The 25,684-nt window shown below is 45.7% G+C and overlaps 1 protein-coding gene across 3 annotated transcripts in view; it reads left to right on the top strand.

The window, feature by feature from the left end:
* The window catches only part of LOC137415827 (uncharacterized), a 240,735-nt gene that overhangs the window by 174,588 nt on the left and 40,463 nt on the right, over window positions 1-25,684 (top strand). For all 3 annotated transcript variants that reach the window (XM_078768483.1, XM_068101345.2, XM_078768484.1), the window contains 3 exons: window positions 6,030-6,261; window positions 6,382-6,574; window positions 19,617-19,743. In XM_078768483.1, coding sequence (XP_078624609.1) covers window positions 6,030-6,261; window positions 6,382-6,574; window positions 19,617-19,743 — 552 coding nt within the window. The remainder of the gene's footprint in view (window positions 1-6,029; window positions 6,262-6,381; window positions 6,575-19,616; window positions 19,744-25,684) is intronic.

The following is a 25,684-nucleotide window of genomic DNA, read 5'->3' as shown; positions in this document are numbered from 1 at the left end:
CCCTGATCGAGGTCTGTCATCTGCAGAGTTGTGGAGGGTGTCTCTGTCCACCAGGGCCGATATCGTCTGGTGTGAACAGCCAAGGCGACATGCCACCTCATGGTAGCTCAGTCCGCCTTGCAGCATGCCAAGGGCACGCTGCCGTTGATCCCTTGACAATCGTGGCATGTTGATTGAAATGCCCATTTTGCACTGGCCTTTTTAAAGCCAATATCAAGACATCACATGCAGCTCATTAAAATCATCCCGTACCCCTTGGCTAATCACTGACAGTCAAAATGGCTGTTCAACAGCTGTGCTATGAAGTGACCATTGAAGGTTCAAGTGACCATCCGTGACCGTTTTGTCTGACAGTGAGGACACTATTGTCCACAAATAAGTTCACACATTTACTACACACAGTGTTATTGTTGATATTTAAAGGTTTCAAAGGTGGTAAGTTTCTTTTGCGTTTCAGTATATATATAGATAGATATATATATATATATATATATATATATATATATATATATATATATATATACATGTATGTATGTATGTATGTATGTATGTGTATATATATCTATATATATATATATATATATATATATATATATATATATATATATATATATATATGTATGTATGTATGTATGTATGTATGTATGTGTATATATATCTATATATATATATATATATATATATATATATATATATATATATATATATATATATATATGTATGTATGTATGTATGTATGTATGTATGTGTATATATATATATATATATATATATATAACAGAAATCGGGCGCTACTTTTGACTCACCCTGTATATAAGCGTCCGCTCCGAGTCTGAGAGGCCAACAGTTCAAACCACGGCTGAGTCATACCAAAGACTTTAAAATGGTATGTTCTGCTTCTTTGATTGACGCTCAGTATTTACAAGGATAGAGCATGGCCAAACAACGTTGTGCAGGCAATGGCAAGCCACCCAGTATAACACACTCAGTATGCCAAAGGTAGGGGCCAACACCTTTAATCTTTCCATGTTTGAAGATAATGAGAGAATGTACAAATTCCTTTTGACGACAATATAGGGTCCGTGGAAAGGATGAGAGATGCTTCCAACATACGTAGATGTAACATACTGTTATGAATTTGGGTAGTGATATATGTAGAGCAGAGTAGGTCTGAGTAGGTACCATGCTTCGGGATGTCGCGGTAAGGAACACGACCTGTAATAAGTCCATATGTAGGCGTTTTGTCGGTTAAGGTGTATAATTGTGAATCTACCAGGAGATTCGGGTGTTAGGTAGTGTAGGGGTTAATGAGTAGAGCCCTTGTATGTCTCACCTGGTTAGCCAAACCTTTGTCCATTTTGGCACTGCACACCACTGAAACACTTAGTTAGGCTCCTTTAGCACAACACTAATAACGCCCTCCCCCCCGACATGACCAAGGAAGAAATCAGGCCAGGACACCGCCGATAATGGCCGCCGCCATTTGCACCTCCGAGAGGCCTATCCACCTCGCATAGCACGTGCGATGACCACGGAATAGGGGACAGGAGTGGGAGTGGTGCAGTGAGCATGCCCCTGGGCGAGTCGGTGGAGGCTCTGATTGGCTGGCAGCGCGCCAGGGACGACGTCACCGGCCGAGGCTATAACGAGCGCCGAGGGCCATTTTGAGTGAGTTGAGAAGAGGAGTTCGTTTTGTGCAGCAGAGAGAGAGAGAGAGAGTCGTTCAGTTGGAGTCCCGGTGCGAGTGAGTTGAGACTCAGCGTGTAGAGGTGCGCAGAATGTAGTGAGTTCGTGCGCAGTTCGAGAGTTGATGAACGAGCGCCGAACGCCAGTTGGTTCGCAGTCGAGTTGAGAGAGGCCTGGCTTGCTGGTTGAGTTCGTTTGTGAGTTGGATCCTGAGTGAGTTACGCACGAGTGAGCAGTTGCGCACCAGTTGGATTCCTGGCAGTCGTCCCGGTGATCCGAGTTGGCTTGTCGACCGTGTACGAGGGTAGACCTCGTGGTGATCGGTGCTTGGTGCTTGGTGCTCGGTGCTCGGTGCTTTCGAACTTGGAGCGAGGCGTGCCGCGGGATGAAAAGAGCCATGTGTTGGACGGCGGCCAAAGCCAACGACGAGACAGATAAGACCGCACGCCGCGTACATTTTACATGACGAACGTGTTCTTTTTATTAATTCATATTCCCTCATCTTGTCTTTGATATCTGTGTGTGTGGGATCCCTAAATTAGGCATTAGGTTTATCGTGCTTTTCCTGTCCTTGCTTTCATTGAATAAACCCTTGTATTATTTTGCATCCCCATTCAAACCTGTGCCCGCTTGAGTTAATTTCCTCTCACAGGACCAGAGCTACACCGGCGTGCTGCAGTTAAGTGCTTTCGCCGCAGCCTTCATTTTCCTTCTTCCTCCCGCGCGGCCATAGCGGAATCAGTGTTTGGGTAGTTGCCTCCAATAAGACCGTTTAGGCTATCCGCAACTCTGGTGTTAATCGGAGTTGCGCGACAATACTCTGACCTTGTCTCAATATATTGAACATATCTGCGTTGTACTGATCTGCACAGACGGGGTGCAACCTCAAGTAATATTTACCTCTCGCCGCTTGCTCACGTCACTCAACAAGGATATGCTGCCACCTCACAAATCAGCAATGTTAGCTATGAGTTTAAGTGCCGATGTGAAGCTCGGTACGTGTGCAGTACAACCCAAAGGTTGGCTGATCGTATCAAACAGCATGTCCCCCTGGTGATTCGAGGAAAGAACTTGGGAGTGAGGACACAACCAGTGCGAGCATGTTGGAACGTTCAAGGACCGTCGGCCATTTCTTCTTGTTCTTCTGCCATTGCACAGCACTTGGTGGCAAATACAGATAAAGTTGCTGGTTGTGCAGACCAGTACAACACAGATGTTTCAAGATATTGAGCCGAGGTCGGAGTATGTTACCTCTACGTACACTACATGACCAAAGGTATGCGGACACCCCTTCTAATTCGTGGATTTGGCTGTTTCAGCCACACCCATTGCTGAAAGGTACATATAATCAAGCACACAGCCATGCTATCTTCATAGACAAACCTTGGCAGTAGAACGGGCCGTATTGAAGAGCTCAGTGACTTTCAACGTGGCACCATCATAGGATGCCACCTTTACAACAAGTCAGTTCGTCAGATTTTTGCCCTGCTAGAGCTGTCCTGGTCAACTGTAAGTGCTTTTTTTTTTTGAAGTGGAGACGTCTGGGGGCAACAACAGCTCAGCCGCGAAGTGGTAGGCCACACAAGCTCACAGAACGGGACCGCCAAGTGCTGAAGCGCGTAAAAATCATCTGTCCTCAGTTGCAACACTCACTACCGAGTTCGAAACTCCCTCTGGAAGCAACATCAGCACAACAACTGTTCGTCGGGAGCTTCATGAAATGGGTTTCCCTGGTCGAGCAGCCGCACACAAGCCTAAGATCACCATGTGCAATGACAAGCGTCGGCTGGAGTGGTGTAAAGCTCGCCGCCAATGGACTCTGGGGCAGTGGAAACGCGTTCTCTGGAGTGATGAATCACACTTCACCATCTGGCAGTCCTATGGACGAATCTGGGTTTGGTGGATGCCAGGACAGCGCTACCTGCCCGAATGCATAGTGCCAACTGTAAAGTTTGGTGGAGGAGGAATAATGGTCTGGGGCTGTTTTTCATGGTTTGGGCTAGGCCCCTTAGTTCCAGTGAAGGGAAATCTTAGCGCTACAGCATACAATGACATTCTACATGATTGTGTGCTTCCAAATTTGTGGCAACCGTTTGGGGAAGGCCCTTTCCTGTTTCAGCATGACAATGCCCTCGTGCACAAAGCGAGGTCCCTACAGAAATAATTTGTTCAGATCGGTGTGGAAGAACTTGACTGGCCTGCACAGAGCCCTGACCTCAACCCCATCGAACACCTTTGGGATGAATTGGAACGTCGACTGCGACCCAGGCCTCATCGCCCAACATCAGTGTTCAACCTCACTAATGCTCTTGTGGCTGAATGGAGGCAAATCCCCGCAGCAATATTCCAACATCTAGTGGAAAGCCTTCCCAGAAGAGTGGAGGCTGTTGTAGCAGCAAATGGGGGACCAACTCCATATTAATGCCCATGATTTTGGAATGAGATGTTCGATGTTTGAGTGTCCACATACTTTTGATCATGTAGTGTATGTTGGAAGCAACCTTCGTCCATTCCACGGGCCCTACATTGTGTCATCAAGGAATTTGTTTATTCTCTCATTCTTTCAACATGGAAAGATCAAAGGTGTTGCCCTGTCCATGGTATGTCTGCAAATGGTGAGTCCTCAGTTTTGGAGGAACCCCATCCCCCCTCCCTTCAATGTGTTGGTGCAAATGGTGAGTCATCGCTCTCTCTCAACTCCGCTCTAGCCAATCGAAGCCAGAGATAGTGGTAACTTAACTATGAGCCAACCAATGGGTGTTCAGATTACCAATTACGTCATGACTGATGAACCAATCAGTGCCGATTCGATCTTACATAGATATGATTTTCTATGCATGCTCTATCGCTTCTTTCTTTGTCTTGCAGTGATTTATCTTGAGAAGTACAACACGAAAAGCTTTGGTTAATCTTATTATGTCGTTTTGGTTTTCGTGTTATTTTTGAGTAAAGTACCACTGCCATTTCTTGGTCTATTTTTTTGTTTACAAAGTCAAGACTCATGGAAGAGCTAGAACACAGAATGGATCGTGATGCAACATTACAAAAGGAACAGCAGAATGAGAGGGGGAAATGCCAACAACAGGGTGGAAGGAGAATTCAAACTGAGACAGAGCACAAAGGATGTGCGGGTAACGTTGATGGTTATGGGAGGATGCAGGGGTTGGGCAAGATGGAGGCAGAAGCAAGGTTTTGGGGGTAGGGAATGGAGGTGGGTTTAATGGGTGCAGAAAAATTCATGGTTTTGGATTGAGGATGGTCTGAGATGGTGGTGAACAGCTATCTTGAAGACCTGGAGGGAAGAATGACATTGAAGAGAATGTGGCAGGAAGAAACAAATTAATGGAGGTGAGTAATGATTCTGGACTTTGGGAGTATCACTAGAAGGGGATTGCTGGTGGACCGCGTGTGTCTTGCATATGCATAGGGGGGACAAAGCACGGAGTGGGTATTCGGTGCAAGACCAAAAAGGAGGTGGAAGAAGACAGAGAGATTACCTAACTGTCGAGTGGATGATTTGGTTAGTTGAGAAGAGCATTTCGATTTTGGTTCAGGTCCGGATCCAGATCCGGCCTAACAGTGGGATACAAAACATAAACTCTCCTGCCTGGCAGAGGGATGCGCTCTACCGAGTGCCGCTCTAGTTTTTGTTTTATGATGATGAGGTTTTTTTGTTCTTTGTTTTTCACGTTTAGAAGAGGTTTTTTGTTTTTTTAAATTTGTGTTGTTTTGGGTAGTCAAGACGGTAAAATGATTAACTTGAGGGATCGGAAGTAACAATACCTGGTATACATGGAGTAAAAACGAAGCACGTAAAATCAAAAACAGAGGAAGAAGCAACAATCTGACGAGCCCAGCCCTTCACGAGTCGGCTGGACTTTACCATGCACCTTTATCATGCACCAATCATATGCTCAACAATTCCACACAAAAAGGTATGGTTTGGCACAGGAAATTGAACAAAAACTCGAACAGCGAAAAAGGAATGAGAATAAAACAAACAACGTATCTGGTCCAGGAAACTTGGCTTTGATGAACTGGAAGGAGGAACTGCCGATCCGACGTCCATGTACAGCAAACCCCGAACCAGAAATCTTATACCATGCTTTGGTGATATCAATGAAAGGGTGAACCAAACAGCTTCCTAAATTTAGAGGGCAAACTTTTATTCCACACAGTAAGTTCAGAAATAGATCAGAAAAGTGGCACACAGTGGCCTGTTGTTTTCATCATATCTTAAATGGACAGGGTGGTTGGCTAACTTGAGATGTGGAGTATGGGGATTGCATTATTTTTGTCACTCATTTGACGTGTTTGCGTTGCTTCTTTTCAACCTTACCCAGGCATCCGGACTACCATTTCATTGGACGAGGTAGTGAAGCTCTTCACGTCATGGTGCTTGGGAAAAGGTGAGGAAGGAGGCAAAATGTCCAGGCAGAAAGGTGCTGCATTCAAAACCAAAGCTGGGCACCTCTTCAAGGTGTATGATTACCTGTGCAAAAACTGTAGTCAGCAAAACCTCAAGGAACTTTTCAACCAGAACCCTGCGATATTCCTTCCAGATTCATCCATCAGGTATAAACAATGCACAGAGTACAACACTGATCGATATTTGTTTATTTTCATGTTACCTTTCACATCATCATGAAGCTTCATTTTTATATGGTAAGTAATCTTTTTGAGTTTTCTTTGCAGGAAGTGTAACCGAGACGAACATGAACTTTTGTCAGGACATTTCTACTATTTGAAGGATGTCTGCTGGAGTGACCCGACTAAAATGTTCTTCCGTTATAACATGTTGATATCGGAGGAGTCTTCTTTGCAGAAGATAAACACCATTTCATCATTTTATAGTGTGTGGCCAGAGATCGCCTTTTCTTTGAAACAGGTAAAATTCTTTTTCTTACACTTTGTAAATGCCGTTTACGCATTTATTGTTGCATTTAAAAGCCATCGTTGGTTCAGCTTCCAAACATCTCTGGATTTCTGACATTAAATACAATAATGCTTGTTATCTGATGAAAATATGATCCCTGGTGTTGGGCTAGCGGCTAGGGTGCCGGCTTAGGATCCTAGGATCCTGGGTTCGAATCCCGGTCGATCGCCGAATTAACGCCAGGGGGGTTGACTCAGCCTGTCATCCTTCCGAGGTCGGCTAATTGAGTACCAGTTCACTGGTAATTCCCTGTTTGTCGTTGAAGGCGGCAAAAAGGGTTGGCGTCAGGAAGGGCATCCGGCCGTAAAACATTGCTTCAAAAAGAGGACCAAAAAACAACAACTACCACGGTCCCCGAAAAGGCCAACCCCCGCTTTGCGGGGAAAAATGGCCTCTAAACGGTGGTATGTATGTATATCTGATGAAAATATGAGCTCTGGTGAATGAAAAATAAAACGGTTCTCAAATGCCCATGATTTTGGAATGAGATGTTCGATGTTTGAGTGTCCACATACTTTTGATCATGTAGTGTATGTTGGAATACATAAGTGTATATTCTTCCCCACACTTTGTCCTGTGGAGATTTCCGATAAAATGTATGAAATGCATATTTAAGATCAGCATATTTTATTTTAATTGCACGCCTCAAAATCCTCGGTTCCACAGGTTTAAAATTACAATGATTTTATATGAACCTCATCTACAGTCACGTGAAAAAGTAAGTACACCCCATGTAAAGTTTTGACTTTTTCAACATATTTCAACATACAGCTATTTGATCTTCATTTCAACAATATTGAAAGATAAAGGTGATATAATATAACAAATATCATGAAACATTTACATTTTGTAGTCCATTGTATAATTTAAATAAACATAAATGCAAATTTCGCATGTGGAAAAAGTAAGTACACCCTTGGCTCTAATAATAATAATAATAATAATCCATTTATTTTACATAGCGCTTTTCAAGAAGCCCAAAGACGCTTTGACAGAGTACAAAAAAACAAGTGCAAAAAGATAAAAATCAACAGGTAAATAATCAAAGCAAAAGGAAGGAGAAGGAGAAGAGACAGTCAGGGGTTAAATGCTGTGGGTTAAATGTTGAATGCAGTGTTGAACAGGTGGGTCTTGAATGATGTTTTGAATGTGGTGAGTGAGGAGGAGTCTCTGATGGTGTGAGGTAGTGAGTTCCAGAGGGTGGGAGCAGCGATGGAGAAGGCCCTGCCCCCCAGGATCTGAATTTGGTCCGCATGGAGGGGGGTCAGGAGGTTGGTACCAGCAGAGCGGAGGTTGCGGGTGGGAGTGTGTCTGGAGAGGAGGTCAGTCAGGTAGGATGGGGCCAGGTTATGGAGGGCTTTGTAGGTCAAGAGGAGGATTTTGTACTGGATTCTCTGGGGGATGGGGAGCCAGTGAAGCTTGTAAAGGACGGGGGTGATGTGGTCACGGGTCCGGGAATGGGTGAGTAGACGGGCAGCGGAGTTTTTTTTTTGTTTGTTTTTGTTTTTTTTGTATACAACATCGAGGCTCGTGAAAGAGCGAACATTAATCACACAGAAAAACAAACAGACACATAAAACAAATAACATCGGTAGCGGAAGACAAGATGGGGAGAGAGGGGGAAGGACACAAACACAACATTTGAGAGCAGGGACCGAGAGACATGGAGACATCGAGAGATCTGTGGGAGGGAGAGGGCTTTGGGGGGGAGGCATGTGAAGGGGGGGGGGGGGGTGGGAGAGGTATAAACATATGGACCCTGCCAGGACTTCCAGGAAAGAAGTTGGAATTTCAAACAAGGTGGATCTGGGGTGAATTAGTGGGGGTAGAAAAGATCAAGGTTATGGATGGGGGAAGATAAGAGATGGTGGTGAACAGCTGTTTTAAAGACCTGGAGGGAGGAGTGGGATTGAAGGGAGTGTGGGAGTTTGTTCCAGAGGCGGGAGAAAAGAGGAATGAAAGAGTGAAGGTGAGCAGAAAGCCGAGATTTCGGCAGTTTAACCATCAGAGGGTTGCTGGAAGATCTTGTGCGACCTGCAGGAATATTTGGAGTTCTGAATGTATTGGAGTTTATTGATGATTATTGAGGGTGAACCAAAGAGGAGGCTGTTGCAGTAGTCCAGACGGGAGGTGATGAAGGCGTGGATGAGGGTTTCTGCAGCCGTGGAGGAGAGGGATGGACGGAGACGGGCGATGTTTTTCAGGTGAGAGAAGGCTGTCTTTGTGATCTGTTTAGTGTATTTGTCGAAGGAGAGGGTTTGGTCAAAGATGATGCCAAGATTCCGGATGTGAGGGGAGGTGGATACTGGGAAACCGTCGATGTTGAGGGCAAAGTTATGGGTGGATTTGGTGAGCGTTTTTGGGCCAATGATGATTATTTCAGATTTATCATAGTTAAGTTTGAGGAAGTTGATTTGAAGCCAGGATTTTATTTCAGTGATGCAGTTTGTCAGGATAGAGTGGGTGGCGGTGGAGATGAAAAGCTGGATGTCATCGGCGAAGCAGTGGAATTGGAGACCATGACGGCGGATTAAGTGACCAAGGGGGGACAGGTACAGGATGAAGAGGAGGGGGCCAAGAACTGAACCTTGGGGGGGACACCTTGGAGGAGGGGAGCAGTGGGGGATTTGCAGTTATTGATGGAGATGAACTGGCATCTGTCAGAGAGGTATGATTTGATCCAAGAGAGGGCAGTGCCGGTAATGTTAAAGGTGGTTTCAAGTCGGGTGAGGAGGATGGTGTGATTGATGGTGTCAAAGGTGGCGCTGAGGTCGAGGAGGATGAGAATGTTGAGGTTGCCAGCATCAGAGGAGAGGAGAAGGTCGTTGGTGATTTTGAGGAGAGCAGTTTCAGTACTGTGGTTGGAGCGGAATCCGGATTGGAATGTTTCATACAGGTTATTGGCAGAGAGGTGATGTTTAAGTTGAGTGGCTACAGCGCGTTCCAAAACTTTTGACAGAAAGGGTAGGTTGGAGATGGGTCTGAAGTTGTTTAGGGTGTCAGGGTTGAGTCCAGGTTTTTTCAGAATGGGGGTAACAGCAGCAATTTTGAGGGATGGTGGGACGATGCCTGTAGACAGGGAGGAGTTTATTGTTGCAGTGATAAGTGGAGAGAGAGCAGGAAGAGAGGCCTTGACAAAGCTGGAGGGGATGGGGTCAAGAGTGCAGGTGGCAGTTTTCATTCCTATGAGGAGTTCAGAGAGGTCAGTAGGGGAGACTGGGGAGAACTGAGACAGGGGTTGGCAGGATAAGGGGGGGCAGGTGGTTTGAGGGGGAGCAGGTGCAGTGGTGGTTAAGCTGCTGTAGATGTTGTCAATTTTGCTTTGGAAGAATGAAAGGAAGGAGATGCAGTTGTCTATTGTGAATGACTGGGTGGTGGTGTCCAGGGGGCTGAGGAGTTTGTTTATTGTAGAGAAGACCGTCCCCCAAGCAGTGATGACTCCATCTACATTTCACTGTCTGACAACATGGACCAACTTCTATCCACTCATCCCAACTCTCTCTTCCTCATATGTGGTGACTTCAACTGTCATCATGCCACCTGGTTGGGTGTGGGTTCCTCTCTCACCAGTCATGGCACCTCAGCAAAGGACTTCTGTGACTCACTGGGATTGACACAATCTGTCAATTTCCCGACCCGGATCTCAGCCAATGGAGTATCTTCTCTTCTCGACTTGGTTATGACAAACTTCCCTGCTAATGTCTGCTGCTCTTCTTCTGCTCCAATCGGTTCTTCTGATCATGTGCTTGTCAAAGTGGACATCTCTCTGGCCATTCTCAGAGAGCCTCCTCAGCGCCGACGAGTCTGGCATTTCACTCAGGCCGACTGGGACGGTCTTCAAGCAGCCATCAATCGTCTGGATTGGTCTCCCATCTCCACTGCCTCTGACATCAATTCTTCCTGGGAATTCTTCCAAAGCAAACTGATCTCTCTCATGCACAGATTTATCCCATCTCGCCTTCAGTTGTCTTACCCTTCCTCCCGTCCATGGTACACTGAATCTTGTGGTGAGGCAGTTGCCCTGAAACAACTTGCCTTTGCCTCTTGGAAGGCTAATCCAACTGAAGGCAATTTCAGTTCCTTCCACCAAGCTTGGAACAAGTGTGTGTCTACCCTCAGGAGTGCCAGGAAGCACTATCTCTCCTCACTCAAGAATGAACTCTCAAACCTGTCTCCTTCCTCCAAATCCTGGTGGCGTCTGGTCAAATCCGTTTCTGGTGTTTGTTCCCCCTCCATCCCCTCCCTTACCTCAAATGGCCACACAGTTGACATCGCACGTGACAAAGCCGAATGCCTCAACTCTGTGTTTGCCTCAAAATCCTTAGTCCCAAACCCATCTCTCTCTGTTCCCACCTTTCCCAGTCGAACCCAACTACTCCTGGACTCTGTGTCCTTCTCTCCTGACAAGGTCGAGGAGTTTTTGTCAAACCTCGACTCTGATTCTGCAACTGGACCAGACGGCATCAGCCCACGGGTCCTAAAATCCTGCTCTGCCGCTCTATCTCACCCTCTCTCTGTTCTTTTCACCCTATCTTTTGCTCAAGGTCATCTGCCAGCATCCTGGAAATCAGCAAACATTACCGCTTTACACAAAAAGGTGCAAAAACAGATCCTTGCAACTGCAGACCAATCAGCCTGCTCCCAATTATCAGCAAAGTCATGGAATCCATCATTGCTTCGGATATGAAATCTTTCCTCTTCTCCAATGGCTTGATCTCTGATCATCAATTTGGTTTCAGACCAGGTCACTCTACTCTGGACATGCTGCTTCTGCTGTCTCAACAATGGATGGAGGTCCTCAATGCCAAACAGGAAATCAGAGCTGTCTCCCTTGACATATCACGTGCCTTCGATACGGTCTGGCACCCAGCTCTGCTCACCAAACTCTCCTCCTATGGTATCCATGGAAATCTCCATGCATGGCTTGCAGACTTCCTCTCTGGTCGTAGTCAACGTTTGGCCCTGAATGGATTTCTCTCATCTCCCCTTCCTGTTCAGGCTGGAGTTCCCCAAGGCAGTGTGCTGGGCCCTGTGCTTTTTCTGGTCTTTATCAATGATCTCTCCGACTCTCTGGAAAATCCTCTCTATCTCTTTGCTGATGACTCCACTCTCTGCTGCTCCATTCATCTTCCCTCAGATCGGCAGTCTGCAGCCTCCTCACTCTCTGAAGACCTGGACAAAATCACAGACTGGTCAAACAAGTGGAACATGTCTTTCAATCCTGACAAATCTCACACTCTTACTATGTCTCTCCGAAAAGATCGACTGGACAACCCTCCCATCTACTTTCTCAACAATCCTCTCCAAGAAGTTCTGTCGCTCAAGCTTTTGGGTCTCACTATCTGCCATGATCTTTCTTGGGAAAACCACATTTCCAAGCTGGCCTCCAAAGCCAGTCGCCGACTGGGCATCCTCCGTCGTGCGACGTCCTTCCTAGGCACACCTGAGCTCCTCACCACATACAAGGCTTTCAGCCGCAGCTCAATGGAATACGGTTCTCCCCTATGGGTTGGTGCTCCTGCCTCACACCTAGCTCCTCTTCACGCTGTTGAAACCAAAGCTTTCAGAATCATTGGAATCTCCCGCGATGAAGCTATCTCTGAGGGCCTTTCACTCACTCACCGCAGGCAGGTAGGTGGTCTTTCTGTCTTCTACCGACTCCTCTACGCTCCCCCAGCTCTCTCTGTGCTCTGTCCCCCAAATATTCCTACAGGTCGCACAAGATCGGCCAGCAACCCTCTGATGGTTAAACTGCCGAAATCTCGGCTCTCTGCTCACTTTCACTCTTTCATTCCTCTTTTCTCCTGCCTCTGGAACAAACTCCCACACTCCCTTCAATCCCACTCCTCCCTCCAGGTCTTTAAAACAGCTGTTCACCACCATCTCTTATCTTCCCCCATCCAAAACCTTGATCTTTTCTACCCCCACTAATTCACCCCAGATCCACCTTGTTTGAAATTCCAACTTCTTTCCTGGAAGTCCTGGCAGTGTCAATATGTTTTATACCTCTCCCACACCCCCCCCCCCCCTTCCCATGCCTCCCCCCCAAAGCCCTCTCCCTCCCACAGAGCTCTCGATGTCTCCATGTCTCTCGGTCCCTGCTCTCAAATGTTGTATTTGTATCCTTCCCCCTCTCTCCCCATCTTGTCTACCGCTCCCGATGTTATTTGTTTTATGTGTCTGTTTGTCTTTCTGTGTGATTAATGTTCGCTCTTTCACGAGGCTCGATCTTGTATACAAAAAAAAAAAAAAAAAGTGCTTTTGGGTTTCCAGAGCCAGAGTGGATAATTTGAGAGTAGTCGGCGGAGCGGGCACGGGAGAGGGCATCTTTGTAGTGCTGTAGGTGGTCCTTGTAGGCTTTGGAGTGAATTGTGAGACCTGTTTTATTGCGGAGTCTTTCAAGTTGGTGAGCACGAGTTTTCATCAGGCGGAGTTCAGGGGTAAACCAGGGAGCAAAATGGGTGAAAGAAACTGTCGTGGTTTTCACGGGCGCAAGCTGGTCAAGGCAGGAGGAGAGAGTGTGGTTGTAGTAGTCAGTGAGGTCAGAAGGGGTGTGGAGGTCAACGAAGGGAGAAGTGGACATTTTTTCAGAGAGGGTGGATGAGAATGAGGTAGGTGAAAGAGCGTTTAGCTTACGGAAATTGATAGTGCGATTATGCCTTGGTGCTGGGGTGGGGATGTTGATGGTCATAGTGATGGCTAAGTGGTCAGAGAGGGTGAGGTCGGAGCCAGAGAGATGGTGCAAAATTAATCCAGTAGAGCAGACAAGGTCCAGAATGTGCCCACGGTTATGGGTAGGAAAGTTGACATGTTGAGTGAGGTTAAAGCATGTGAGTAAATCAGTGAAGTCAGTGGTTATTGTGGAGTCAGTGAAGTCCATGTGGACATTGAAATCACCGAGGAGGAGGATTGAGGGGGAGAGGGAACAGAGCTGGGTCAGAAAGTAGGAGAAGTCAGACAGGAATGATGGGTGTGGTTTGGGAGGGCGGTAGACAACAGCCATGACTGACTGTGTGTGACCAGAGAGTTTAAAAGCCAGGTGTTCAAATGATGGAGCAGATGAGATGGAGATGAGGCTGGTCTTGATGTCCTGTCGGTGAATTACGGCAATTCCACCACCTCGGCCCTCCGAGCATGGTTTATTGATGTAAGAATATCCATTGGGTGTAGTGAGGTTGAGTGAGAAGTAGTCCAGAGGTTGTTGCCAGGTTTCAGTGAGACAGAGAAAGTCCAGTTTATTTTCCAGAATGTAGTCGTTCAGGATGAGGCTTTTGTTGTTGAGGGACCGGGTATTGAACAGGGTGGTATTTCCCCCTTTGGCAGAAACAACCTCAAGTAGGCGTTTCTTATGACTGTCTACCAGTCTCTGACATCGACTGGGAGAAATTTTTGCCCACTCCTCGATGCAAAATTATTTCAGCTGTGCGATGTTTGAGGGGTTTCTTGCATGCACAGCTCATTTCAAATCCCCCCACAACATCTCGATGGGATTTAGATCCGGGCTTTGACTTGGCCATTCCAGAACCCTCCATTTCTTTCTTTTCAGCCATTCCTTGGTGGATTTACTGGTATGTTTAGGGTCATTGTCATGTTGCAAGGTCCACCTTTGGTTGGGCTTCAACTTTCTGACAGATGGCCTCACATTATCCTCAAGCACCCTCTGGTACAATGAAGAATTCACAGTGGATCCTATGATGGTGAGCTGCCCAGGCCCTGATGCAGCAAAGCTGCCCCAACCCACAATATTTCCACCACCATGCTTTACAGTTGGTATCAGGTTCTTGTGGTCAAATGGTGTCTTTGGTTTTTTCCAAACATGTCTTCTGGTACTGTGGCCAAATAGCTCTACCTTTGACTCATCTGTCCAGAGCACATTGTTCCAGAAGTGCTGGTCTTTGCCTAGGTGTTCATTGGCAAACTTTAGTCTTGCCCTGATGTTATTTCTGGACAGCAAAGGTTTCTTCTTGGCACACCTCCCATGTAGATCAAATTTGTGCAGCCTCTTTCTAATGGTAGACTCGTGCACTTTGACATCAACAGTGGCAAGAGCTACCTGCAGGTCCCGTGATGACATTCTGGGGTTCCTAGAGACTTCTTTCAGCATCTTGCAGTCTGCTCTCGGGCTGAACTTGCTGGGGTGGCCTGGCCTGAACAAGTTCGCTGTTGTTTGGAATCTTCTCCACTTGTAGATGATCTTCCGGACAGTCGAATGATTGATTTCAAATTGTTTGGAGATCTTTTTAAATCCCTTCCCAGACTCGTAGGCATCTGCAACCTTCTTTCTGAAGGCCTCAGAGAGCTCTTTTGATCGAGGCATGGTGACGCCGCACACTTCAACAACAAAGAGCAAACCAATCTAAATGTCTGAGGTTTAAATAAGACAGGTTCCTCCAAGATCCTCTCTAACGATGTTCTAATCATTTGCACCTGATCTGGTGCACCTGATTCTAATTTTAGGTATTTGAAGTAGTGATAAATGTAGGGGTGTACTTACTTTTTCCACATGCAAAATTTGCATTTATGTTCATTTAAATTATACAATGGACGACAAAATGTAACAGTTTCATGATATTTGTAATATTATATCACCTTTATCTATCAATATTGTTGAAATGAAGATCAAATAGCTGCATGTTGAAATATGTTGAAAAAGTCAAAACTTTACATGGGGTGTACTTACTTTTTCACGTGACTGTATATATTAAAGTTGCCGGATTTCTCAGTTCGTCTGTCTGCCATGCTTTTGTCACTGGGATGTCATCATGGCGTTGCGTCTCAGACTGCATTATGGATCGTGCCCACTAGGCCTCTATGGACATGCACATCATCCCGGCATCCAGCACTCAACCTGTCCCATTTATTCGCCAAGTACAGTTGAACACCTTAACTCATATATCTGATGTCTGTAAGCGACGGGATAAATGCCAGACGCTAGGCATTGAGATGACAGATTTAGTAAGATGACGGTGTAGTGGGTGGTTCGTGTGCAGCCACCCTGCTGCTGGTTGCATCATTTTTCTGTGGGCGCATCTGCCGCTGATGCAATGGGTCTCTATAACCAGTCATCTGGTACTCATTTTGCCGACCTCGGCAGGATGACAGGCTGAGTCAACCCCACCTGGCGTTAATTCAACCGGATTCGAACTCAGGACCTTAGGATCCCAAGCCCACCACCCTAACCATAAGGCCAACACCAGGTGGCGGTGTAGTAAGTACGTGATAGGTCTGGGTCGTCATTACGCTGGAACGCCTATCACCAGGCAAGGCTTTATGGCGATGTATTATTCATCACTCGCTGAGAAGCGATGTATTATTTCAGAAACCACTTCTGATAACTGTTTACAAAACAACAACAACAGGCATTTTAAAAGGCCATTTTCCCTGCAAGAGCAGGGGTTAGCCTTGCGGTCCCCATGACAATGTTCTCCATTTTGCCCTATTTTCTGCATCTCCCCTTGTTAACCCCCTGGCCCGCATTTCTTCTTCGACCATATTTAGCCAAGTCTTTCTCGGTCTTCCCCGTCCTCTACTTCCTTCCACATTCATTTCCATCACTTCTCAACCAGTCACTTTCATCCTTCCTCAACACATGACCAAACCATCTCAACCTGTTCCTCTTCACAGCATCAATCACAGGCTCTATTCCCATCATCTTTCACAATTCATCATTTGGCTTCCTCTCTCTCAACGATACTCCACACATCCACCGAACCATTCGCATTTCCACCCTTTCCAGCCTTCGTTGCTGCTCTACGTTCATTACCCATGTCTCGCTCCCATAAATCATAACACTTCTCACACATGCAGCATACACCTTTCCCTTCAGCTTCAAAGACACTCCCCTCCTCGTCAGCATGCCACTCAGTTCCCGAAACGTCTTCCATGCACATCTCACTCTAGCAACCGTTGCCGAGTCTGATCCACCTTCTCCATTCAGCATATCTCCTAGGGAACAAAATGTTTTCACACCTTCCAGCTTCACGCCGTCTCCAAGATCCAACTCAACATTTCCTCCATCTGCAGCTCCCTCTGTGCACACCTTACACTTGAATGTAGCTGCCACACTGGTTAATGACCCTCTCAAACCACTACATTTTTGATGAACCCACTCAGCGCACATTGTACATTGAATTGAGTTCACTCCGACACCCTTCCTGCACATAGCACATGGCCACTTCCCAGTTCTTTCCACCTCACCACATGCTTTACCACTTGCCATCACCTTTGTTTTTCCGATATTCACCTTCAGACCTTTCGTCTCCATACATTCCTTCCACTTGTTCATCTTCTCCTTCAGTCCATCCATACTTTCTGCAATCAACACCAGATCATCTGCATACAACAACTCCCACGGTAAACCCTCCTTTATGTTCCGAGCCAGCACCTCCATCACAGCTACAAATAGTAGTGGACTTAGTACCGACCCCTGATGCACTCCCACCTTCACCTCAAACTCACCACTGTTCCCGTCCTTCGTCCTTACAGCTGTGCGCACTCTTTTATACATTGCCATCACTACTCTGATCAACCATTCCTCCAATCCTAACTTCCTCAATGCCCATGTCACTACTTCACGTGGAACCGTATCGAATGCTTTCTCCAGATCAACAAACCCAAGAAACAACTTCTTCCTCTTGTCCATGTACTTTTCCTGCAACTGCCTCACAATAAAAAGCGCGTCTGTCGTTCCTTTTCCTGGCATAAATCCAAACTTCATTTCGTCAATCTTCACTTTCTTCCTTATCCTCCTCTCCAACACCCTTTCCAATACCTTCATTCCATGCTCCAATAACTTTATCGCTCGATACGTGCTACAGTCCAGAGGGTCACCTTTCCCCTTGTATAGAGGGACGAGGGTACTCAGTTCCCAATCCACTGGAATGCGGCCTTCTTTCACCACCAGATTGCAGATCTCTGTCATTCTCTTCACACCCCAATTTCCCGCTGCCTTCAACATATCTCCCACAACTCCCGTCGGCCCTCCCGCTTTTCTACTCTTCATTGCTTTAATCGCTTCCTCAACTTCCTTCTCGGTTATCTTCTCTGCCGGTCCTAAAACTGGGTTACTCTCTATGTTGCCATCCCATTCATTCTCTGCATTCAACAGTATTTCCATACATCTCTTCCATCTTCCTTTAATTCCATCTGGGTCCACAACGATTTGTCCCACTTCATCCTTCAAGCAACTCACCCCCATCACATCACACCTCTCTTTCGCTATCTGCTTTGCCATCCTGAATACCGCTCTCTGACCCTCTTCAAAATCCAAGCGTTCTCCGAACATTTTCCGACATGCCTCCTGCGCTTTTGCTACCTCTTTCTTTGCAGTCTTCTTGGCTGCCTTATAACTTTCATGCTCTTCCTTTTCTGCCCCCGTACCCTTCGCCTTCTGCAACTCCTTGAACTTCTCCTTCTTCTCGTCAATCTTCTTTCCAACTTCATCATCCCACCACCATGTTTCCCAGTGCCTCGGTGGTCCTTTTGTCCATCCACATACCTCACCAACGGCTCCCAACAGACTTTCTTTCATTGACATCCAACCACTTTCAAGCTCAACCACATCATCCTCTACCATACTCAGCCTCTCTTTTAATGTCTCCCTCACTGTCACCTCTTTCAATCTCCACACCTTCATTCTCGGTTGGTACTTCACCCGCCGAGCTCTCCTCGCACCTTTCAACCTTATGTCGCAGACAACCAAGTGGTGCTGTGAAACAGCCTCCTCCCCCGGGATCACCTTTGTGTACCGGAGGTGCCCCCTATCTCGCCTACGCACCATCAGGTAGTCAACGGTTGTCGTCGACCCACCTGACGTGTATGTAACAAGCTTATTATCCTCTTTCTGGAACTGAGTATTACAAATCAACAAATCAGCTCCATCAGCAAACTCCAAAATCCTTTCACGTTCTCCATTTCTCACACCATATCCGTAACCCCCATGAACTCCCTCCAAACCATCCATACTCCTTCCTACATGTCCATTTAGGTCTCCTCCTACCACAACAACTTCCTTATCTTTCACGTTTTCCATCAGCTTCTCTATTGCACACCAGAACTTGTCCTTCTCTTCATCGCTCCGACCAACCTGCGGAGCATATCCCGAGATGACGTTCACCAAGAGCTTTCCAATCATCATTTTCACCATCATCAACCTTTCACTCACTCTCGTCACACTCACCACACTGTCTACAAACTCCTCAGAAAACAGGACACCAACACCATTCACGCCTTCTGGGCACCCTTGCCACACAAACTTGTATTTCTGTCCCTGCCTACCCTTCACCATTCTCACACCACTTCCCTTCCATCTTGTCTCCTGCACACAACATATGTCCACTCTTCTTCTGCCAATACTTCCACCACTTCTCCTGATCTCCCTGTCATTGTCCCTACATTCCACGTCCCAAACCTCAGAAACCGATCTCCACGTCGGGGATCAGACTTTTCGTCGTCATAAATGGAACGATTTCCACCCTTGCTTCGATCGGGTTCCCCACCTTGAGTTTTGACGAGAGGGAGTGGGGTCCCCCACGGGGTACTTCGGGCTGTACCCTGCCCATATCTCGTTGTAATTGTCATGGTTCTCTTTTTAACATGGTTCATGGTTTAACATTTAACATGTCATGGTTCTCTTTTTCTCTGTCATGGTTCTTTTTAACTGTTAACAAGCTGGAACCAAATTAGTCTGTTTCTTAATAATATCATTATCGTCATAATAATAATAATGTGACGTATAAACTGGGATGTTTCTCCCTTTTATATTCTCTCCCTATAAACAGAGAGGATGTCTCTCCCGTCTTTCCCTATAAACGGTCTTAGGCTTATGGAAGAGCTAGACGACAAACGGCAGCAGGTTTACAAACTACTAAACCCCCAATTCCCCTCTTCCTTTAGCCACGTGCTAAATCAGGACTGGTTTTTGTACTGTGTGATCGGTGTGTTGTATTGCAATACTTTTGAAAAAAATCTTTAATTTTGTACTTTACTGTCACAGATACTGGAAGTGGATTTAATGCCGAACGTGAAGAACTATGTGGACCTGCTGTGCTTGATTTGTGAAAACAGCAAGCTGCCTAATATCGAAGTCCTTGATGATATTTTCCACATCTATGCCATCCTCGGTAAATATTACTATACTGGTAATTGTTCCAGATAATGCTAAGGCTTCAAAGTGTATTTCTTTTTTTAATAACATATTGCATAAAACACACAAACGTTCACAGCACAGGTGCATTACGCAATCTGTCAGAGTTTGGGCAAATACCATGCGTGATCCACTTGTAGTAATGGTGCACAGCATATAAAGCATTCAATGTGTATTCACAAAGGAAGGCAAGCCAGCTCTCCTTCCTGCATTGTCGATGTTGTAGATCTCACGGTATCTTTGTAGGACTTGTATCCTGGCCAATTTCTGGCATTATGCAAGAGTTTGTGGAAATTAAATTGTGCTATAACATTCCAGACACAATAATTCCAACTCGCCACAATTAGTCAGGTTCACTATGTCAATAAATTATATTTCGTTCAAAATCATGGTAGATTCGCAAACCTATACATTTTTGGAAAGGTTATAGCATAAGGAAACTAAAAATCAATGTTTACATTTGGAGAGATACCTGTATGGCGGTCATTTTGGATTTTCAAAATGGCCACTGTAAAATACATATTTTGTTCTATTTCTGCCTCTAATTACCCTAAAAACTTTTTAAAATATACTAAACCTATATTTTCAGGGACAAGGAATCCAATGAAAGTATCAAATTAGTGCTATGGGGAATGGTAAGACACGAATCAAAGGTTTTGAATTGCAAAATACTGTCTTTATATTCGCGATAAGTTGCATAATCAAATACATGTTATCATTTTGTACAGGCAGTTAATAACATCAAAATGTGTCACAATAATTCATATCACCAAACATACACAGGCAGTCAGCAAAATCATATATACACATGCAGTCAGTATAACTTCACATCTACACAGGCAGTCAATGACAAAATATACACAGGCAGTCAATGGCATCAAACATACACGATTACAGAATATGCCATTTAGAGTTCGTCATCACTGTCCTGTGTGTCGTATCCGACAATATAGTCCGCATCGTTTTCACAGTCCGTTCCACACAAGCAAAGGTCGGTCAAATTGATTGGCAAATCGAATTGGTCGAATGGTCGATCGAATCGAATTCGATGAATCGAATCGAATCGAATCGATCGAATTGGTCGAATGGTCGATCGAAGCGATTGGTCGAATGGTCGAATTGGTCGAATGGAATTGGTCGATTGGTCGAATTGGTTGAATTGGTCGAATCGAATTGGTCGGAATTGGCAAATGTAAACATTGATTTTCAGATTTTCCATGTAATAACGTTTCCAAAAATGTATAGGTTTGCTAATCTACCATGATTTTGAACGGAAAAAACATAGTGAACCTGACTAAATGGTGAAGTGCAGATGGATAGATGCCTTGAACGTCCTCGTGAAGGACAGTGTTTTCAGGGATGCAGCACAGCTGCTGGCACACAAGTATGAAGGGCAGCTAGCCATGGTCGAAGATCGCCCCAAGGATGTAGGGAAGCACAGAGCCACTGCTTGGTGTCTAACCATGGTCCTTCATTGTGTTGAATCCCATCTACGTGGCGTTGCTAAAGAGGAACTCAATATACAAATATGACGTCCAGATCGTCGCAAACAGCCGGAAAAAAACAAATCAGGGCATGGTTCCTGTCTGAGTATCCACGACACCAAAAGGTGGGAAAAGTCAAGCCAGGGCGATCGAGTGTCCAACTTCGCACAAATGCGGCAGAATGTCAGTTTGGTTATATAGTCACGCGAAAAAGTAAATACACCCCATGAAAAGTTTTGACTTTTTCCAACATATTTCAACATGCAGCTATTTGATCTTCATTTCAACAATATTGATAGATAAAGGTGATATACTAGAACGTCACTCAGTAGAGCGCATACTCCCGCCGTGGGTCAAGATGGAATAATACGTTTTGTTTGACATCCCCTCTCCACAAAACAATAAATGAAAAAGAAAGTAGGCCCTAACTGTCAGATAATTTATTTTGATATATCTTGGAATTAGAGGCGAAAAACACCATTTAAGAATAAGAATAAAAGCTTTAATGCAGTAAAACAGAAAAAAAAAATCCTGGATCCGGAATAATATCCTGAGCTTCACCAAAAACGAATCAATTCTTCCTTATCCCAAGGGCAATCATCCCACCAACTTTCATCCAAATCCGTTCAGAACTGTTCCAGATATCTTGTTCACAAACACACGGACACACAAACATACGAGCACGCACGCACACACACACACACGGACACGATCGAATGCATTACTCCCTTGCGGGAGTAAATATAACAAGTTTCATGAAACATTTACATTTTGTTGTCCATTGTATAATTTAAATAAACATAAATGCAAATTTCACATGTGGAGAAAGTAAGTACACCCCTACATTTATCACTACTTCAAATACCTAAAATTAGAATCAGGTGCACCAGCTCAGGTGCAAATGATTAGAACATCGTTAGAGAGGATCTTGGAGGAACCTGTCTTATTTAAACCTCAGACATTTAGTTTGGTTTGCTCTTTGTTGTTGAAGTGTGCGGAGTCACCATGCCTAGATCAAAAGAGCTCTCTGAGGCCTTCAGAAAGAAGGTCATAGATGCCTACGAGTCTGGGAAGGGATTTAAAAAGATCTCCAAACAATTTGAAATCAATCATTTGACTGTCCGGAAGATCACCTACAAGTGGAGAAGATTCCAAGCAACTGCCAACTTGTTCAGGCCAGGCCGCCCCAGCACGTTCAGCCCGAGAGTAGACCGCAAGATGCTGAAAGGAGTTTCTAAGAACCCCAGAATGTCATCACGGGACCTACAGGTAGCTCTTGCCACTGTTGATGTCAAATTGCACGAATCTACCTTTAGAAAGAGGCTGCACAAATTTGATCTACATGGGAAGTGTGCCAGGAGGAAACCTTTGCTGTCGAGAAAGAACATCAGGGCAAGACTAAAGTTTGCCAATGAACACCTGGGCAAAGACCAGCACTTCGGGAAGAATGTGCTCTGGACAGATGAGTCAAAGGTAGAGCTATTTCGCCACAGTACCAGAAGACATGTTTGGCGAAAACCAAAGACAGCATTTGACCACAAGAACCTGATACCAACTGCAAAGCATGGTGGTGGAAATATTATGGTTTGAGGCAGCTTTGCTGCATTAGGGCCTGGGCAGCTCACCATCATATAATCCACTATGAATTCTTCATTGTACCAGAGGGTGCTTGAGGATAATGTGAGGCCATTTGTCGGAAAGTTGAAGCTCAACAGAAGGTGGGCCTTGCAACATGACAATGACCCCAAACATACCAGTAAATCCACCAAGGAATGGCTGAAAATAAAGAAATGCAGGGTTCTGGAATGGCCAATTTAAAGCCCGGATCCTAATCCCATCGAGATGTTGTGGGGGGATTTGAAATGAGCTGTGCATGCAAGAAACCCCTCAAACATCGCACAGCTCAAATAATTCTGCATGGAGGAGTGGGCAAAAATTTCTCCCAGTCGATGTCAGAGACCACAACACAACAACATGCATTTTAAGGCCATTTTCCCTGCTAGAGCGGGGGTTAGCCTTGCGGTCCCCATGACAATCTTCTCCATCTTGCCCTATTTTCTGCATCTCTCCTTGTTAACCCCCTTGCCCGCATTTCTTCTTCCACCATCTTTAGCCAAGTCTTTCTCAGTCTTCCCCGTCCTCAACTTCCTTCTACATTCATTTCCATCACTCTTCTCAACCAGTCACTTTCATCCTTCCTCAACACGACCAAACCATTTCAACCTGTTCCTCGTCACAGCATCAATCACAGGCTCTATTCCCATCATTTTTCGCAATTCATCATTTGTCTTCCTCTCTCTCAACAATACTCCACACATCCATCGAACCATTCGCATTTCCACCCTTTCCAACCTTCGTTGCTGCTCTACGTTCATTACCCATGTCTCGCTCCCATAAATCATAACACTTCTCACACATGCAGCATACACCTTTCCCTTCAGCTTCAATGACACTCCCCTCCTCATCAGTACGCCACTCAGTTCCCGAAACTTCTTCCATGCACATCTCACTCTAGCAACCGTTGCCGAGTCTGATCCACCTTCTCCATTCAGCATGTCTCCGAGGTAGCAAAATGTTTTCACACCTTCCAGCTTCACGCCGTCTCCAAGATCCAACTCAACATTTCCTCCATCTGCAGCTCCCTCTGTGCACACCTTACATTTGAATGTAGCTGCCACACTGGTTAATGACCCTCTCAGACCACTACATTTTTGATGAACCCACTCAGCGCACATTGTACATTGAATGGAGTTCACTCCGACACCCTTCCTGCACACAGCACAGGGCCACTTCCCAGTTCTTTCCACCTCACCACATGCTTTACCACTTGCCATCACCTTCGTCTTTCCGATATTCACCTTCAGACCTTTTGTCTCCATAAATTCCTTCCACTTGTTCATCTTTTCCTTCAGTCCATCCATACTTTCCGCAATCAACACCAGATCATCTGCATACAACAACTCCCACGGTAAACCCTCCTTTACGTTCTGAGCCAGCACCTCCATCACAGCTACAAATAGTAGCGGACTTAGTACCAACCCCTGATGCACTCCCACCTTCACCTCAAACTCACCACTGTTCCCGTCCTTCGTCCTTACAGCTGTGCGCGCTCTTTTGTACATTGCCATCACTACTCTGATCAACCATTCCTCCACTCCTAACTTCCTCATTGCCCATGTCAATACTTTGTGTGGAACCCTATCGAATGCTTTCTCCAGATCAACAAACCCAAGAAACAACTTCTTCCTCTTCTCCATGTACTTCTCCTGCAACTACCTCACAATAAAAAGCACGTCTGTCGTTCCTCTTCCTGGCATAAATCCAAACTGCATTTCGTCGATCTTCACTTTGTTCCTTATCCTCCTCTCCAACACCCTTTCCAATACCTTCATTCCATGCTCCAATAACTTTATCGCTCGGTACGAGCCACACTCTAGAGGATCACCTTTCCCCTTGTATCGAGGGACGAGGGTAGTCAGTTCCCAATCCACTGGAATGCGGCCTTCTTTCACCACCAGATTACAGATCTCTGTCATTCTCTTCACACCCCAACTTCCCGCTGCCTTCAACATATCTCACACAACTCCCGTCGGCCCTCCCGCTTTTCTACTCTTCATTGCTTTTATCGCTTCCTCAACTTCCTTCTCAGTTATCTTCTCTGCCGGTCCTAAAACTGGGTTACTCTCGATGTTGCCGTCCCATTCATTCTCTGCATTCAACAGCATTTCCATATATCTCTTCCATCTTCCTTTAATTCCATCTGGGTCGACAACGATTTGTCCCACTTCATCCTTCAAGCAACTCATCCCCATCACTTCACACCTCTCTTTCGCTATCTGCTTTGCAATCCTGAATACCATTCTCTGACCCACTTCCGAATCCAAGCGTTCTCTGAACATTTTCCTCCATGCCTCCTGTGCCTTTGCTACCTCTTTCTTTGCAGCCTTCTTGGCTGTCTTATAACTTTCATGTTCTGTCTTTTCTGCCCCCGTACCCTTCGCCTTCTGCCACTCCTTGAACTTCTTCCTCTTCTCGTCAATCTTCTTTCCAACTTCATCATCCCACCACCATGTTTCCGAGTGCCGCCTTTCGTCCGTCCACATACCTCACCAACGGCTCCCAACAGACTAGCTTTCATTGACATCCAACCACTTTCAAGCTCAACCACATCATCCTCCACCATACTCAGCCTCTCTTTTAATGCCTCCCTCACTGTCACCTCTTTCAACCTCCACACCTTCATTCTCGGTTGGTACTTCACCCGCCGAGCTCTCCTCGCACCTTTCACCCTAATGTCGCAGACAACCAAGTGGTGCTGTGAAACAGCCTCCTCCCCCGGGATCACCTTTGTGTCTCGGATGTGCCCCCTATCTCGCCTACGCACCATTAGGTCGTCAACGGTTGTCGTCGACCCTGACGTGTATGTAACAAGCT

The sequence above is a fragment of the Myxine glutinosa genome, chromosome 14, assembly GCF_964187855.1.
Source record: "Myxine glutinosa chromosome 14, kmMyxGlut1.1, whole genome shotgun sequence".
Classification (NCBI taxonomy): Eukaryota; Metazoa; Chordata; class Myxini; order Myxiniformes; family Myxinidae; genus Myxine; species Myxine glutinosa.
Note: the sequence above shows the minus strand (reverse complement) of the source record. Positions and strands in the feature narration are given on the sequence as shown.